Source organism: Eleginops maclovinus, chromosome 20 (assembly GCF_036324505.1).
Source record: "Eleginops maclovinus isolate JMC-PN-2008 ecotype Puerto Natales chromosome 20, JC_Emac_rtc_rv5, whole genome shotgun sequence".
Classification (NCBI taxonomy): Eukaryota; Metazoa; Chordata; class Actinopteri; order Perciformes; family Eleginopidae; genus Eleginops; species Eleginops maclovinus.
This window is the reverse complement of record NC_086368.1, coordinates 20,428,172-20,444,780: the sequence shown is the minus strand read 5'-3', so window position 1 is coordinate 20,444,780 and position 16,609 is coordinate 20,428,172. Positions and strand designations below refer to the sequence as shown.

The 16,609-nt window shown below is 38.8% G+C and overlaps 1 protein-coding gene and 1 long non-coding RNA gene across 3 annotated transcripts; one reads left to right on the top strand and one right to left on the bottom strand.

Annotated features, from left to right (window-relative positions):
• Positions 1–716: 716 nt before the first annotated feature.
• LOC134883100 (sortilin-like) lies at positions 717–15,779 on the top strand. Its single transcript, XM_063911247.1, has 20 exons — positions 717–979; positions 6,219–6,281; positions 6,369–6,442; positions 6,533–6,635; positions 6,785–6,946; positions 7,079–7,152; positions 8,310–8,359; positions 8,433–8,560; positions 8,887–9,031; positions 9,277–9,432; positions 10,095–10,204; positions 10,389–10,491; positions 10,573–10,741; positions 12,015–12,199; positions 12,278–12,467; positions 12,564–12,680; positions 13,130–13,238; positions 13,561–13,673; positions 13,768–13,894; positions 13,981–15,779. The coding sequence occupies exons 1-20, from the start codon at positions 752–754 to the stop codon at positions 13,993–13,995; spliced, it is 2,421 nt and encodes an 806-aa protein (XP_063767317.1). The 5' UTR covers positions 717–751; the 3' UTR covers positions 13,996–15,779.
• On the bottom strand, positions 5,120–7,899 carry LOC134883101 (uncharacterized). 2 transcript variants are annotated; one of them, XR_010168232.1, is made up of 3 exons: positions 7,826–7,899; positions 6,570–6,671; positions 5,120–5,432 (listed from the first exon to the last, which is right to left on the bottom strand). It is a non-coding gene; the product is annotated as an uncharacterized LOC134883101 (long non-coding RNA). The 2 variants fall into 2 exon arrangements; XR_010168231.1 differs by having other exon boundaries at positions 7,644–7,834.
• Positions 15,780–16,609: the final 830 nt, after the last annotated feature.

Here is a 16,609-nt window from a genome sequence, read left to right as displayed (position 1 = left end):
AGGCTTGTGACCTTTTTTTTGGTTGGGCAGCGTATATAGATGTTTATATATATATATATATATATTTTATATCTATATATATAAAGTGATTTCCTAAACTAGCTTTTCTTTTTTTGTGTTCTTTTTATACAGTCTTGTGTATTTCCCCCCTGAAAGTTTTCAAAATTCTAATTAATTAGAACTAGATCATTTTTTAAAGATGACTGAAACCCACTTACAAACACACGAAATTGAGGTAATGAGTAAAGTTGACTATTTAGGATCGTATTCTGAACTATTTTAATAGTTATATTTGTGCCTTAATTACAGTACTTCATGTTTAGGAACTGTTAAAAATAATGGCTAAAATAATCACATTCATAAATTATTTCAAACATTCCTAAAGGAAACGTATCCTCTTGTGAAGTAGGAAGCCTATAATCCAGACTTGTTGTTCTGCTTTACTTCAGTTTCTTGGAATTCAAATTCAAGGAATAAATTCTCCAATTAAAAAAATAAAACGTTTTCCCGTTCACCGCACAGTCTTTCCACTAGGGGGCAGCGTAACACCAGCAGACCCCTGACATCTCTGCTGTGGAAGATTCCCGCCGTCCAATCATCGTGCAGCTTATTCTGCCACTGACCAATCACCTGCCCCGGTGCATGGGCCGTTATTGAAGATGCATTTGGTGATGAGGGGGGACATGTGGAGCCAACTGTTGGGACAGAAAAGCTTCTCGCAAGTCCAAAGTTGGGCAGTCTTCTTGTAAACATGATCTCGGTGTCTAGCATTTTGGCGCTCGGACTGTTTTGGTCTGCTTTGGGCACAGAGGGAGAAAACTTGTCAGGTTTGAGGAGGCTGCAGAGGAAGTTTGGCAGTGATGAGGAGCGACATGGTTTAGAGAAGTCGGAGCTCTCGAAACGCAGCGCTGGACTGAATGAACAGACATGTACAGCCCTGCATGGAGTAGAGTCAACCCTGCAGAACAACACCCACTCTGTAAGTGACTTGTTAAGGTTTATTTTTGAACCACCATAACAACATTACACGTTCTGAAGAGGGGAAGTAGCCTAGTATAAGCTAGCTAAACTCACAGGCTACTTCCAATGTGCCTTTGGTCACATGGAGCTGCAAATAGTGTCCACACTTTACATTTTCAAATTACACCATCAAACAAACTAACAAGTTTAGATGATACAACATGAACTTTTTAACTGCAACAGTGAATGCTTCTGTATTCACGATATGAAAGCTATCTAATGTTAAAATATACACATGAATAAACCATCTGTATGACTACTGTTTAATTGACAAAACAAAAAAGTAGTTCCTAGCTGTTTTAATATTTGATTAATCACAAAGTCGAATTTGCCTCCACTTTGGGAGTTTTTGCTTCTCCTTTTAGTAAACTGTAGTCCAATGAATATAATTGGGAGGTACACAGATAGACAAATTGTCACTTTTCTTTTTTACAACATGTATTTGATTAAATATCTCAAATAATCAGAGGGAAAAAGTGAGTGATTGACGCATAGTTGAAGCTTTAGTCCATTTAGGAATGACTGAAAGAACATTTGCATATATTGGAAAAGGTGAAACTGGCACTTGTTTTGATAGAATAACTACACTGCTTTTGGATTGATCTGAATTAATGCAGGTTGTCAGTCTCTTACCTACTCCATTCTGACATTCTTCTAATGTTATAGGGTGTAATAAGGTTATTGTTAATTGTTTGGTCTTTAACCTTTCACACGATAATGAACAACAGCTGCTCAACGTCTGAGGAGATGTCTTTACCTTGTTTTTTTCCACAATATAATAGACCACAGTACACCTTCTGTTATTTTAGTACTGGACATGTTGTAATAGGAAGGACAACAACAACAACAACCCAGATGTCCAGAGGAATGTTGAAGAATAACAGGAGCAGACGTGGTCCAAAGCTTCAAAGCTCCACAGGACAGTCTTCCTGTTGTGTGTGTGTGTGTGTGTGTGTGTGTGTGTGTGTGTGTGTGTGTGTGTGTGTGTGTGTGTGTGTGTGTGTGTGTGTGTGTGTGTGTGTGTGTGTGTGTGTGTGTGTGAGAGAGTGATGGTCGAAGTGTACGTTACATCATCTCTGTGGCCACAGACACCTGGGCTAGCTTTGAGCATGAAAACGATTCGGCGTGAGAGCAGACCCCTCCTGTGTCCTCGGGGGCTTTCTCCCTCACAAACATTCCCCACGATTTTTCAGCTTGACTTGACCTGAGCGCCACTGTGGACTGAAATGTTCTGTTATCAGAGCTGCGGGGCTTGATCACACAAGGAATTTACTTCAGTCGCTTTCACTCCTTACTTTATTTTGTGTAATATGCCAGATCAGACTAATCTAACTTAGACTTCACAGGATGTGTTTTGTTAACCAGTCTGAGCTGGTTTTGAAAACTAGCTTGCTGTTACTTTACGATTATTTTTCCCTCCTCACTCCATCCCGTCCTCTATCCCCTCTGGCCAAAAGGTCCTAGAGAAAAAACATGTTCTGTTTTCAGGTTGAAGCGTAACTGGGTGGCAGCCAGCTGTGGGAGCACCAACAAAAGCAGCAGAATTAGTGTTCCACATGGTGGGTGAGAGATAGAGGGAGAGAGAGAGAGTTATGGAAAGTATGGGTTTGTTGATATACAGGGAGAGATATCCAACGAGAGCAACAAACTGGGGAAAACAGAGAAGCACTGTGAGGAAGAATTGTGTTTGTATTTTAGATTGTAGAAGTTAATTACGTTGTATTAATTGCATCCACACCAGTGCTAACAGTTGATTATCATCCATAAAACTAATAGATGTTTGTAAAGTCAAATGTTTCCATCATCAAAAATGCCATTTCTTTGCTGGTTCTAGCTTCTCAAATGTAACAATTTGTAGATTTCTTTCTGTTCTGCATCCATGTAGACTGAATCCGGGCTACAGGCAATTCATTTCTTGATTAAATGTTTGATGTATAAATATTAAAAAAACAGGACATTGAGTCTATAACCATGCTTGAATCTCTGTGTAACTGTACACATGCACACTTGTCTTGATAACATTCATATAAAGATATATCACTAATATGATCAGCACATGGCTGGTTTTCTTAAACAATATATATAATACTACCCAGCTTACCTAACTAACCCAGCATCAGAGGATTGGTGTACACAGCTTCATGTGTTTAGATCAGAGCCAAGAGAAGTTGACCTCCTCTTCTGAAGTTCTGTGTGTGTAAACATGGCGGAAGCAGAAAGGTTAAAACCCAGAGCAGAGGGAATAAGGAGCTCATTGTGTTGGCGTCCGACTTCTGAGAGGAACTCGCTGTGCTCCCACCCACCAGCAGTGTGTATCGCTGTGTCTGCATGGACATATGTGTGTGTCCGTTCATGTACAGCAGAGTGGGTAATATTCACTTCACTGAAGTTCATCTTTGAAAGTCGATATACTGACACACACCTGGAGTGTCATGAGCTTTTGAGCAGATGAAGTTTAGAGGAGCAAACCCTTAAATTAAACATGGGATGCAGCATGAGGTCATGTCTGGTTTGTGAGGCCACAGAAAAGCAGGGTCAGGCATTTATCTCCTCACTCTTTTCACTGACTAATAACTCAAGCATCTTCTTTTTTCTTCACTGTCTCCCTCTGTGCTTCTGCTATCCCCATTACAGAACAGGACATAGTGGTTAATAACTTTTTCCCATTCTGCTTAACCCTTCTCCAGCTGTTTTCACTCAGACACAGCTTTACCAGTCTTTGCTCCATCTGACCTTTTTTATCATGCAGTTGTTGGTTGTTTTGGTTTCAGTCTCAGTGAAGCTGTAGCCGGTAAAGCATTCAGCATTTGTCCAGTCGGGGGTTTCAGGGGAGCAGATGTGGAAAACATCCTGCAGGTTGGACTCAACACAGGTGTACAAGCTACTGACAGAAGCTTCAGCAAAGACTTTATCCTAAAACAGTCACACCATGAAACCTGCTGACTTGCACCAACCTCGACAGCCATGTTCAACAATGTGAGCACAGTCCATGCTTTTGCCAAGACAACTTTTGGGTTTATTTTCCTTCCTTTCTGAGTTGTTTGTGTTGTGATACTGTCCAGACTTAATGAATTTTCTATGTTGTTGTTGAATTTTTATATGTTGCAGAGTAGGGTTTAGGTTTGTTGTTGACACACATTTTTGACGTTTTAAAAATTTGATTGGGATACATCAGCCAGGAGTCACTTTTTGAAATAAATGCACTTCCATCAGTATGAGATGTTCTTTGTGTTTTCTAACTACCATATTTTACCATGCTATGAAGCTCAAATGTAAAGGTAAACGAGGTTCATGATACATTGGCTAAACATGTAGCATTGTAAGAATGATAGCATTGCTAACGTTAGCCTTTAGCACAAAGTGTACAAAATACAGCATCCCAATTCAGCTAGCATGGCTGCAGGCTCTTAGCGTTGATCAATATTTGTTCCATGTTTGCATTTCCTTATTGAAATAGTATATAATTTGAATGGTTTGACACTTTTTCGTAAAGTTATGATAAATAAAGAAACTCTTATTTATTTTGGCAGAAAGATATTTGTTCCCTGAATCAAAATCTGTTAGATTTGAAATTCTTACTTGCCTTGTACTTATAACAAACAAAATAGGTTTAAAAACCCAGTCATAGACTTAGATATATGTTAGTTGTCATTATAAGACCATGAAATTGCTTAGTTTATGATATAAAACTGTAGTGGTCATGGTTCTGTCACACTAATGTTGTGGTTATTGTCATAGTAGTATTTTTATGGTTGTTAATTATTATAATTATGACTCAAAGCCGGTTGGCGTGTTAAGATGGGATGACACAGGAGTATTCATGGTTTACCCACATTGATTTCTTAAATATTATGAGCAAAAGTGGATTTTTGTGCATAAACTTCAAGTATGACCATAACATTGACTTTTCACCCATATCTAAAACCCATAATAACACTATACTTTTGAAGGATTTTTTATTTCACTATAATCCTTTTTATTACATGGAAACAGAAAAGCAGGGATACAGGGAAATAGATCATGACATGAAACAATATTCCCTGAAAGATTTGAAGCCAAAACACTGATTTATTTGTGTGAGACTGTTCGGACGGTAGGACTCGTCATGCTTTACATTTCTAACTGAATACCAGATTGACTAAATGACTGCATAAGAGCGGAGGTTAAGTTGTCAGGCAATAAACCGATTGAGATTAAAGAACCGTTGGATGCAGGCGAGGGTGTGATGAAGTGATTTATGTACAGAATAGATGGAAAGTTGTGTTCACACACTTGGATAGCCGCGCCTGGCCAGCTTCCACTGGACCTGTTTACAAGGAGTTTCCAGCAGCCAGACCTGGCCGTCTCCTGTGGCTTTATAGAGCTGTGTGCAGACTCTTCGGGGCTCGGCTCACCTTGTAAACAGCTCTGCCCTGCGAGAAAAAGACAGGAGGGGAGAAACCTTTGGTGGCTAAATATACTGCTGAACACTTGAATGTCACTCTGGATGAATACACTGGAGTCTGGCAGTCAGTGCACTTGTTGTGAAATACAAAAGTTCAGGACCATACTTTTCCACCAATTACATCTAATATTATGTAACACTGAGGTTTGTTTTTAAATGTATTATTGAAAAAGAAAACTTCTGCACACTGCAATCTTTAGATAATTAGAAACATCACTTAAAAAGCAAATGCCTTTTTTATTAGCAGCGTTCCTGATCCTCATAGTGGAGTATTGTGTATATATATGTATAATCTTACATTTTCTCTTGATTGACATAAAAAATATTTTAAGTACAAAAATAAACTTAAACTGTTGGACATTCCGTAGTGTCAGACGTGTGTGTGTGTGTGTGTGTGTGTGTGTGTTCATGTGTGTGTGTGTTCTTGCTGTGCTCTGGCCATGGATAATTGTTTTGTTCTCTGGCCTCGGCTTTGTCATTTAAGCGGGAATGTAGGTCACACACGCAGAGTGCATCCAAATGGCCGAGTTACTTTGGACAGTTAAAACAATTCACTGTGTTAAAGGAGGGACGGAAACACACACACACCCACAAACTCTCTTGTGTTTTTTATGTTTTAGACTAAACTGAATTTCCTTCAGTCGATTACTTACTTACTGCCTGAAATATTTTCAAATAATCATAGTCAAGGCACATTGCGCAAGAATGCCTGGTTAATTGTTTCCTAAAACCTTTTTTTTTTCTTGCTTTGCAGTTCACTTTCAAAGTGAGCACCATGGGTTCACTGTCCCTGGCCTGGGTGGGAGACGGTTCAGGGGTGAGTTTGTTTTCATGACTGAAAATATATGAATTAAAAGGACAAATATGATGAGAGATTGTTGAGCGATCCTGCTTTTTCTCCCAGGTCCTGCTGGTGTTGACAACATTCCAGGTGCCATTGTTCATGATGCGTTTTGGCCAGTCTAATCTCTACAGGAGGTGAGTTAATACCCGGTGCAAATGTAGCAGTTCATTATTGTTAGTCATAGCTGTGGTCAGAGGGTCTAACTGCAACTGTGTCACTGTCAGTGAAGACTATGGGAAGACGTTCAAAGACGTGACTCACCTGATCAACCACACCTTCATCCAGAGTGAGTTCGGCTTCGCCATCAGTCCTGATCACTCTGGCAAGGTGAGCCAAGTGTTCACATACGGAGCTTAACTTGGCCTAAGTGAAAGAACATTCCTTTGCCTTTTAATAACACAGGAAATAACAACGTTCCAGTCTAATGTTATGTTATTAGTGCCTGAAGGACATTTCATCTCTGTGTTTGGTTTCAGGTGATTCTCACTGGAGATGTGTCAGACATCGGGGGGTTTAAACTGTTTCGCTCTCAGGACTTTGGCATCACCTTTGTTCCAACCGACCTGCCGTTTGAGCCCCTCATTCAGATGCTGTACAACCCCGGAGACTGCAACACACTTGTGACGCTCAGTATCATGGTAGCAGCTTTCAATCTTTAGACCAAACCAATCGATTTGAGTTTAAAACTCAATCTACGTTTCATAATTGGATTGTGGACTTACACAAAAGTCTATGAACACTTCTTTACTAACTGAGCCGTTTCCCTGCAGTTCGACCTGTGGCTGTCCGAGGACTTTGGCGTCACCTGGAGGAAAGTCCACGACAGTGTTTGTTTGGTCAGATGGTGAGAGTTGTCCTTTACATAATCTGTCGGTTATGTAATAAATTATAAATACACACAAGGTATTTGAGTTGATGTTGGTACTAAATATGTAACAGATGAAATACTGACGAACCTGGACTAAACAATAGGGAAGACAATGATGGGAGGGGCTGACCACGTGTTTGAAAAACAATAGGTTATTAGTCATTGGCAGTTAGTGATTGGTATTCATTTATTCCCTCTCCCTTGACAAACCTGATGATTAACGTCATAGCTACTAGAAAATAAAGCGCTGAGGACTTCATTGGCGTACTCTGCACACACACAGTAGTAAATCCATAAACTATGAATCCAGCTAGAACAATTTAAGACCATGCTTTTAAGGTCAGGCTGCCCTCCTTAAGTAAAAGAGAAGAAAACATAACATCTCCTTCTCTGACCCCACTCCTCTCCCTAATCCTATAGAATGTAATACTTTTATACATGTTTCATTAGTCCCAAAGAGTACTTACCTTCTATAAGTCAGTCATTTGTGTGTGATTAGTATCGAGTGAAATATAAATTGTGAAAGTGGGTCCTAAAACTCCTGACAGGGTGTGAATCAGCATATTTGTCTCCACACAGCCTCCTTGTGTCCACACAGCCTCCTTGTGTTTTATTTGTCCATTTATGTTATCCCAGCTGTTTTTCTCACCACAGTTTGGATCAGTCTCCTGACTCTGCTTTCATTTGGACACCTCGAGTTCATATGGTGTCAGCCTGTGGTTGTGAGCGCTGCATTGTGGGAACATTTTGATAGCTCTGTGTGACCACAGCTGTTATTTAGACCCCAACCTAAATTGACAGCAGAGAAAGGGAGCTGAGGCTGCTGTCAGAGTGAATCATGAGTCAGCGAAGGCATTCTTATTCAGCCCACAGTCCTTGAACCGGCAGAATCTTTGCAGTGTGAAAACCTTCGTCCCCTTTGGCAGCGAACACAGCCAGATTGGTTGGAGCACAGCCCGGGAGGGGGTTTGATGTTTGCACCGTTTGCAAAACACAACTATAATCTATGATCTCTACCATTTCTCAAAGTCATTTAAATTTGAACTCGAAGACTCTAGCAGTCATAAAAAATGTAAGCACAATCAGATCTTTTCTTCATTCCTAATCTGTTTCTTAATTTCTCTCACATATAGGGGTCCAAAAAACAGCATCTACTTCACAACAAACTACAACGGATCCTGCAGTAAGTGAACACAGTTTATTCACATATTTAAAATCCTGCATTACATGTACTAATTCCTCTTTCTTCCTGTTAGAAGATAAAGGAATGCTGGAGTTAAGGAAGACAGAAGACTATGGTCGAAGTTTCAAGACCATTGCGACCAGAGTTTTCTCCTTCGTACTGGGAGGGCGCTTTGTTTTTGCCTCCATCATGACTGGCAAGGTATGTGTGTGTGTGTCTCTGCAGGTAAATGTTTCGAAATAATGACTCAAGGGGCAGTTAACCCATATTACAAAACGTATCATAAAAACAAGCGGTAGCTAACCTTTGTGGACTCTAATCACAGATGCTGTTAACATGTGATTTGTATTTAGATAAGGAAAACATGTCATATCAGAATATGATTGATTCAGGCAGGCAACTAGAGGTAGTAGCTCAATTTGGTTACTGTAGCTAATCAAGTTTTCTCAGAATTAAAAAAACAATGAAACCTGTCTATGGCCTTGCTGTCTTTGGCGCTAACATTTTCCTCTGTGTGTGTGTGTTAGGGTACAAAGCGTAAGATCCACATGTCGGTGGACGGAGGGAATGTGTGGAACATGGCTCAGCTTCCTACAGTCAACCACGAGCAGTTCTACTCTATCCTGGCAGCCAATCAGGACATGATATTCATGCATGTGGATGACCCTGGAGGTCAGAACCAGTGAGGATGCTGCTGATAGTGATGATGGATGTGGATGAAGATGCTGTTTACATGATGCTCATGATAAACAAGAGTGTTGATAATGCAAAATAACCTCCATTTAAACAGCCGGTTAGATGTCCTTCAAAAATACCTAAGTTTCTCTGCAGGCGTCATCAAGCAGAAGCCTCTGGGCTGTCATACAGGGTTACATCCAAGTGTGTGTGTGTGTGTGTGTGTGTGTGTGTGTGATCAGACTCAGGTGTTGGAACCATCTATGTGTCAGATGACAGAGGAGCCGTTTTCTCCAAGTCTCTGGAGAACCATCTTTACACGACCACAGGAAGCGAAACCGACTTCACCGCCGTTACTTCACTCAGGGGCGTCTACATGACCAGCGTACTCTCAGAGGGTGAGTCCGCACACGGAGTTGTACAGTATGTGCTTACTGCTTACACATTTATGACGAGTCTTGGGGTACTTTTTTATCCACATTTTAAAACATGATATAATTTATTTTCATTTTAAGAAACAGTAGTTAGTTTCTCCTTGCCGCACTAGAACATCACAGTGATGATGTAATAGTGTGTTTGTAAAAGTTAGTAAACCATCCGATAAGGTTTCTTATCCTCAAATCTCTTTTCTTTTCTACTTTTTAGCTGACTTATTGTACTATACAACAATGTCACTTTATTCCAGCTGAATGCTTTTTATAGATACCCTTTTTATCGTGAGGTAAAGTTTGTCTGTGGTAAACAAAATGGATATGCACATTTTTATATATATTCAAACAAATTATTTTTGGGAGTTTCAATTTAGAATCCTTCCTTGCACTCACTATTTAATGAGTCCTTGCTAATCCCTATAATTGAAAATAAAGTAGACTAAATGTTCACTGCCATTGATGCCAAAGATTTTCGATTGGTTTATTTAGTCGATATTCAATTTTCTCACCATAGTAAAATACACTAACACCAGTTGCTACATAGAAGGCAGGATATGCGTCCAGGGATTGGGTTTAATATTTGTGTGCCCATATGGATCCTGAATTAAAGTGAATGTTATTGACTGCAGGTCTAATGGAGACAGTGATCACCTTTGACCAGGGAGCACAATGGCAGCCGCTGCGCAGACCACAGAACAACCAATGTGTAACCTCGCCCTCGACCGGCAGGCCTAACAGAGTGAGACAAACACTCATGCAAAATATTAAGTTTTATCTTTTGAGTATTTTTTATTACTTCTAGAGTGTTTTGTTTATTCACTTGGCTGTTTGAGTCTTTGTTATTGTATTAGATCAGTTCTGTTTCTAAGGACTTTAAGTGTGTGAGGGTCTTCATTTGTACCAACTGAATCCTGTCCTTACAGTGCAGACTCCACATCCACGCAGCCTACAGCATCAGCATGTTGATGAACGTCCCCATGCTGCCTCTCTCACAATCCAGTGCTTTGGGCCTCATTGTTGCCCATGGTAAATAAATACAAATGTACAAATAAATCATTTTCTGTATGGTTAGATGTTTACTAACACCTTTGTCCTGCATTTCATCAGGCAGTGTTGGAGATGAAGAGTTATCTTTCTCACCTGATGTGTACATGTCTGATGACGGGGGCTACTCGTGGACGTTGGCTCTCAAAGGCCCCCACCATTACGCTATAATGGACTCTGGAGGGCTGCTGGTTGCTGTGGAGCACACCAACTCTCCTGTCAACCAGATCAAGTGAATATACCTACAGAATGTATAATAATAGTTAAATCACTCCTAAATAAATTACAAATACTTATCCATCATCTAAAGCAGGGGTGTCCAAGCTTTGGCCCGGGGGCCAAATGCGGCCCGCGGGGCCTTTTATATAGGCCCTCAGCAAATTCCAAAGTATAATGGAATATGGCCCCAACCTGAAACTTCTGTTTTGTTATATTGTACTTCTTAAATACATATGTCAAAATACATTTCACAGTAGTATTGTGTGTGTTAATAAGCCCACTTTTCAAATAAATTATGTAAAAGTTGAAAACATTTTTTCTAACAAATCTAAGCAGCTCGTAACAAGACTAAAAAATACCCTTCCTAGTTCCTCTTATTATAACCAATCTGAAGATTCTGTTTTAGGGGTTAAGCTGCTCACAAAATAAATGAAACCCTATGGACAGCTATGTTGTAGGCCGTTGGTTTTCTTAAAGGATTTTCAAGTATCAAGAATAATTTACCTACATTTGATTGATTTAGCTAACTTATGAAGCAATATACCTCACCTCTAGTAAGTGGCCCAGCCCTTCGTATGTTTTTCTGATTGTGGCCCTCTGATCTAAATACTTTTATAATATAACTTTCATAATACTTTTAAGGAGCTCTGTTACGTGCCTCCATAACCCAAAACATTTATCTGGTTGCATCTCACTATTTATTTAATTTGTTATCTTAATAGTTATTATTAGATCAAACAGTATTTAATTGTATTTCACTGCACAATATTTAATCTTACATTCTGTTATTCTATATTTAATTCTATTTACATGTACATAGAATCCTGCATGTACTTTGTCACTTTTCAACATTCCATGCCTAATTTGGCTTATTGTGTTTATTTATTTTTCTGACATGTACTGTATATACTTCATCTGTAATACTTGTAGACTGGTCTAGCAACATAACCAAACACCATTTTACTCTCATTTAAACTACTCATTTCATTTAGCTGTTTTTTTATTTTTATTTTCTTATGTCCTATTAATAATATGTTGCATTGTTGGAAGAGCTCGGGACCCTAAGCTATATTAATATAAGATTTATAATGATTTTATAATGCATTATCTAATAGCTATTCTGAGGTATAGGCAGATATAATGCATTACAAGTACATAGTCATTGTTTGCTTTAATTAAAGTGAAATGAATATCAATAAATCAACACAGCATTGTAGCACTAATGTATTTGTTTAACGGGTCATAACAGAAATTGAATTCCTCAATTTTGCCTCCCACACCCTCAGGTTCTCAACAGATGAGGGGCAGTGTTGGCATACGTATAACTTCACCAGCGACCCGCTCCACTTCAGCGGCATGGACAGCGAGCCCGGCTCTCGCTCCATGAACGTCAGTCTGTGGGGCTACAGGAACGACTTCAGTAAATGGGTGGTGATCACCATAGACTTCAGGAAGATCCTCACCAGAGACTGTGAGTATGTGGCCGGATGAGGGTTTAACAGGAAGAGTTTTACCTCTTGACTTACTCGGTGCTTGTGTATATGTGCAGGTACTGAGGGGGACTATGTGCAGTGGCTGGCTCACTCTGCAGACCCCAGTGGATCGAATGATGGCTGTGTGCTGGGCTATAAGGAAACCTTCTCACGCTTGAGGAAAGACTCTGTCTGCTGGAACGGGAGGGACTATTCCGTCACTAAGAAGCTGTCCCCCTGTCCATGTACAATAGATAATTATCACTGGTACGTTTTTGTAAAATAATAAAAAAAAGATGAAGCCATCTTGCATTTAGTGTTACCGTAAGAGTAATGGAACCATAATTATTATTTGTCTCACAGTGACTTTGGATATTACCGGCCAGAGAACAGCTCAGAGTGTGTGGAGCAGGAGGAGCTCAAGGGTCACCCTCTGGAGTTTTGTTTAAATGGGACCACTGAACAGCTTCAGACCAGCGGGTGAGAAGGCCTGTTTTTATCTTACTCTCTCTTTCCTCAGCCCTAAATATAACCTTGTATGTTGACCTTTCCACCTCACTTCCAGGAGCCTGCTACAGATTATTAAGTTGGATGTTGTTCTATGAGAATGTAGTAAATAATAACATAATAAAGGGTTTCTTAGTTAAGTCACTAATAGAGTGTTGCAGGAATAAGTCCTTAACACTGTTAGCATTTTACATTTCCATGCCAGTTGCAATTACACTACAACAATGTCATAAAAGATGATCTTGCTTAAGTGTAAGTATCTTAAACGGTTGTTTTCCAAAGATCTTATTTTCTGCAAAATTTCAAAAACCAACAAATAAACTCAATTTAGTTTACCTGCTGTCTTGTCCTGCCCTGTGTCATTTTCTTTGCGATGTTTCCTGCCTCACATGTCTCTCTCTGTGTCTCTTCTTACATTTAAGCTACCGGAAGATTCCAGGAGACCGGTGTGAGGGAGGTTTTCAGCCAAAAAGGAAGGAGACAGACCTGGGGAGGATGTGCACCAGCAATGCCCTTAGTCCAAATTCTCTGGTCAGTTTGGCTCATTCTGAGAAGTACAGTAGATGGGCTGAAAAGACAGTCAAACATTAGCTACATGACCTGAAAATCAGAAGGGGCCCATCTGATCTTTGACATGGTCAACAAGGCATGTGTTAGTTATATAGTAAGGGTGTGGCATGACCCAATATTTTCTAATGACTGTTTGTTCACATGTTATGACTTGAGGAAGATTATTGTCTCTTCTCTGAGCTGAAAGACATCATGAATGTTTTTTTCATTGCATGATTTTCAACTTTTTTTTCGGCATTTCTTCAAACGTTCTGCCTTTTTCTGTTTGTGTAACTCATTACAGACTGAAGAAAGTTCACCAAACACTGCTGTCATAGTGATGGTTGTCATAGTGATGCTTCTGTCGAGTGCTGTTGGTGGCGTTTGGCTGGTTAAGAAATATGTCTGCGGAGGACGGTCAGTTAACTATGTTACTTCTTTCTACACAGAAATAAATGAACACTGTTAAACACTGTCTTTCATCTCTGTTTGTTTCTCATGTCCTCCTCAGGTTCCTCGTGCATCGATACTCTGTCATGAGAGAGCATGCTGAGGCTGATAAAATAGAAGGAGTCGATGATATTGACACACACTACATGGAGACAGGAAAAGCACAGTACAATGAAGACTCGGATCAGGTATCTGATTCAGTGTAAAATTACTTTTTCAGTTCTACTTTGTGATTATGTTCTCACTTATAAGCCTTGTTTGTGTTTCTCCACAGGACCTGTTAGAATAAGGCGGACATTTCTCCCTCAAAGGCTCTTCAAGACTAAATTTAACGCAGTCTTTCTGAAGCCTGGGCACTTGTGGTGCTCCCACAGCCCGATTAACACATTCTTTTTCACTTCTCGCTATCCCCTGGTGGCTGGAGGACGCAGCAGAATCTACCATGGCTTCCTTTAACCAGTTGAGACTTTCATAAAAAAGGTTGAACCGGTGGTTTGGGGAGGGGGACAAACCCAGTGCAGAACAAAAGAAAGCTTCTGGCTTCCCTGGAGAGCTTTTGTAGTTTCTGTCACAAAGAGTTCTGCAAAGACCACTGAGTCTGAATACATGCTCTGTATGTTCCCTTGCATGCTGACCTGAGAAAAGATGGCCTTTCATATCATGATGCACTGCAGAAGCATATTACAATGGCTAGATATAAAGGCTTACTGAACATTTTACACAATAAGAGTTAGGGAACTGCTAGGCAACAGAACACAGAAAGTAGTTATCATACTTTAGCTCAGAAATACAACTTCTACTTTTTTAGAAAATAAGAGACAGTGCTTAATTTAGACTAAATTGTAACTTTTATCAGCTTCCAGATATATAATGCCCAATATAACAATAATAAATTAGATGGCTAAAAGCAAATGTTGTCTTTGATGTTAAGTGCCTTGTGAAACTTTTGGAATAAATGTTTAAATGGCCCGCCATTGTAGTGAAGACATAAAATACAAACTCGTTTTTTTATACAGAGCAGCTTCTAACAAGCAATATTATTACTCCCCTGTATGTGTTGTGAAAAGACTTGAATATTTGCCAAAGCACTTTTATTGCGTAGTTTGTAGAGGAGTGAATTGTAGAGGTGAGGTTGTAGAGGTGAAACCTAACCTTAGCCCAGCATTATAAAAAGTATTAAGGAAATGCTAACTCATCTTTTTACTTGAACGTTCTGCTTATTATTTTTTGCTTAACAGGGTGCACCAATATGTTGCTGTTAAATATTCTGATTTGTCTTATTTGGCCGATATTTTCTCTACATTGGCAAATTCCAGCTTCCATGCCAATCTTCAAGATAATCAATCGTCCTCTAGAGAACATGTTGGTTTGTTCCTGTTACGAATATGACAGCAGAAAAACAATATTTAAAATAAAAACATTTCCAGAAATGTACTGATACTGCTTTTTTAAAGCTTTTATTTGCCAGTCTTATGATATATTGGTGCATCCCAACTTAATAATATAATAGATTCTGCAAAATATCCACAATAGCAGAACTTAATTTATCAGATCAATGTCTGGTTGCCATAAGCCTTTACTTTATGAAGTTTATTGAGTTGTATCATTTTCCCAGATGACATTTCACTGTGTTACATACATTGTTAAGATGATATGTTAGATTGCAATCATTTCTGTTTTTCTGCAATATAAAAACTGTAACTTTTGATGTGTGCAGGGCTTTTGGCTAATGCTTGTTTTCTCTAGCAGAGTCAATATTATCCCAGTGAATAAGCTATTGTAATAAACTGGCATTTTCTCAAGGACTGTTGGGTGGACTTTGTTAGATATGAAAGCAAATTCATATGCTTGATGCTTCTTTATTTACACAACTGTCAGTAAGAACAAACCCAGCTATTTACTGAATTCAATGATTTATTGTTGCACTGTATCAACAGATCTGTGAAAAGTTGCATTTGTGCCTCCTTGGTATTTGGGCAATGAGTTGTGATCTTCATTCCGTCTTGTTTTCTTGACTGTTTTCTAGAATATCAGAGAAAAGTATCTCTGAATAAAACTATTCTGTAGCACAAACTGTTTATAGCAATGTCTGCATTTTTTTTAAATGAAATTACACATTCTCTCTTACATCTGTTCAGATATGCTTGGGTGTTGTTAATGCAAAATGTTTATAATTGCAACAATACTTAAGCAACTTAAAAAAAAAGATACATATTTTTAGTAGTTTATATTATGTTTATATCAAAGTAAATCTCACTTAAATGTAATCTCTTTTATTTTGATTATTATTATTGCATAATAGGTGAGAAGTATTACAACTAGCCTTTCTGTTCAAAAATACTGCTGATGTAATTGTAAACTTGAATGGCTAAAACAATGTGCAAAGCTCTCCTTCATGTAGTCCCAACACAACTTTAGCTACAAAGGTAATAAAAGATGATGGAACAACCCCTATGAATTTATAAACAGGCCTATTAGTTATTTCCATTATTATGGATTAATCTGCTTAATATTTTCTCTACAAATAAATAGTTTGGTTAGAAAGGTGACTTAAATCATTCCAAGACTTTCAGCTGTACATGTATTGGCTGTGGGGTAGTTTAATTGATTTAATTTTTTAGTATGAAGAGATCTGAATGTGCATAGAATTTAGTGATTTAACCGTCTGTTAAATGAAGTGAAGTAAAAAGTAAAATATTTCCCTCAGAAATGTATTAATTATACCTTGAAACCTTGAAACCTACATACCTCAAATGTGTACTTAAGTAGCCTGCAGTACTTGAGCATTATTCCTCATCTGAAATATTGGAAATATAACTATAACAACTACAATATCTATGACTACCTCAACTAAAGTAAGCATTACTTACCTACCAGGTACTTCACACTTACATCTAAGCTCT

What these genes read in the sequence shown, in the direction of transcription:
- LOC134883100 (XM_063911247.1), top strand. Translation starts at nt 752, where the DNA reads ATGATCTCGGTGTCTAGCATTTTGGCGCTCGGACTGTTTTGGTCTGCT. An exon ending in GAAGATCCTCACCAGAGACT is followed by an intron (nt 12,200 to 12,277) that starts GTGAGTATGTGG and finishes GTATATGTGCAG; the next exon opens with GTACTGAGGGGGACTATGTG. An exon ending in CCCTTAGTCCAAATTCTCTG is followed by an intron (nt 13,239 to 13,560) that starts GTCAGTTTGGCT and finishes AACTCATTACAG; the next exon opens with ACTGAAGAAAGTTCACCAAA.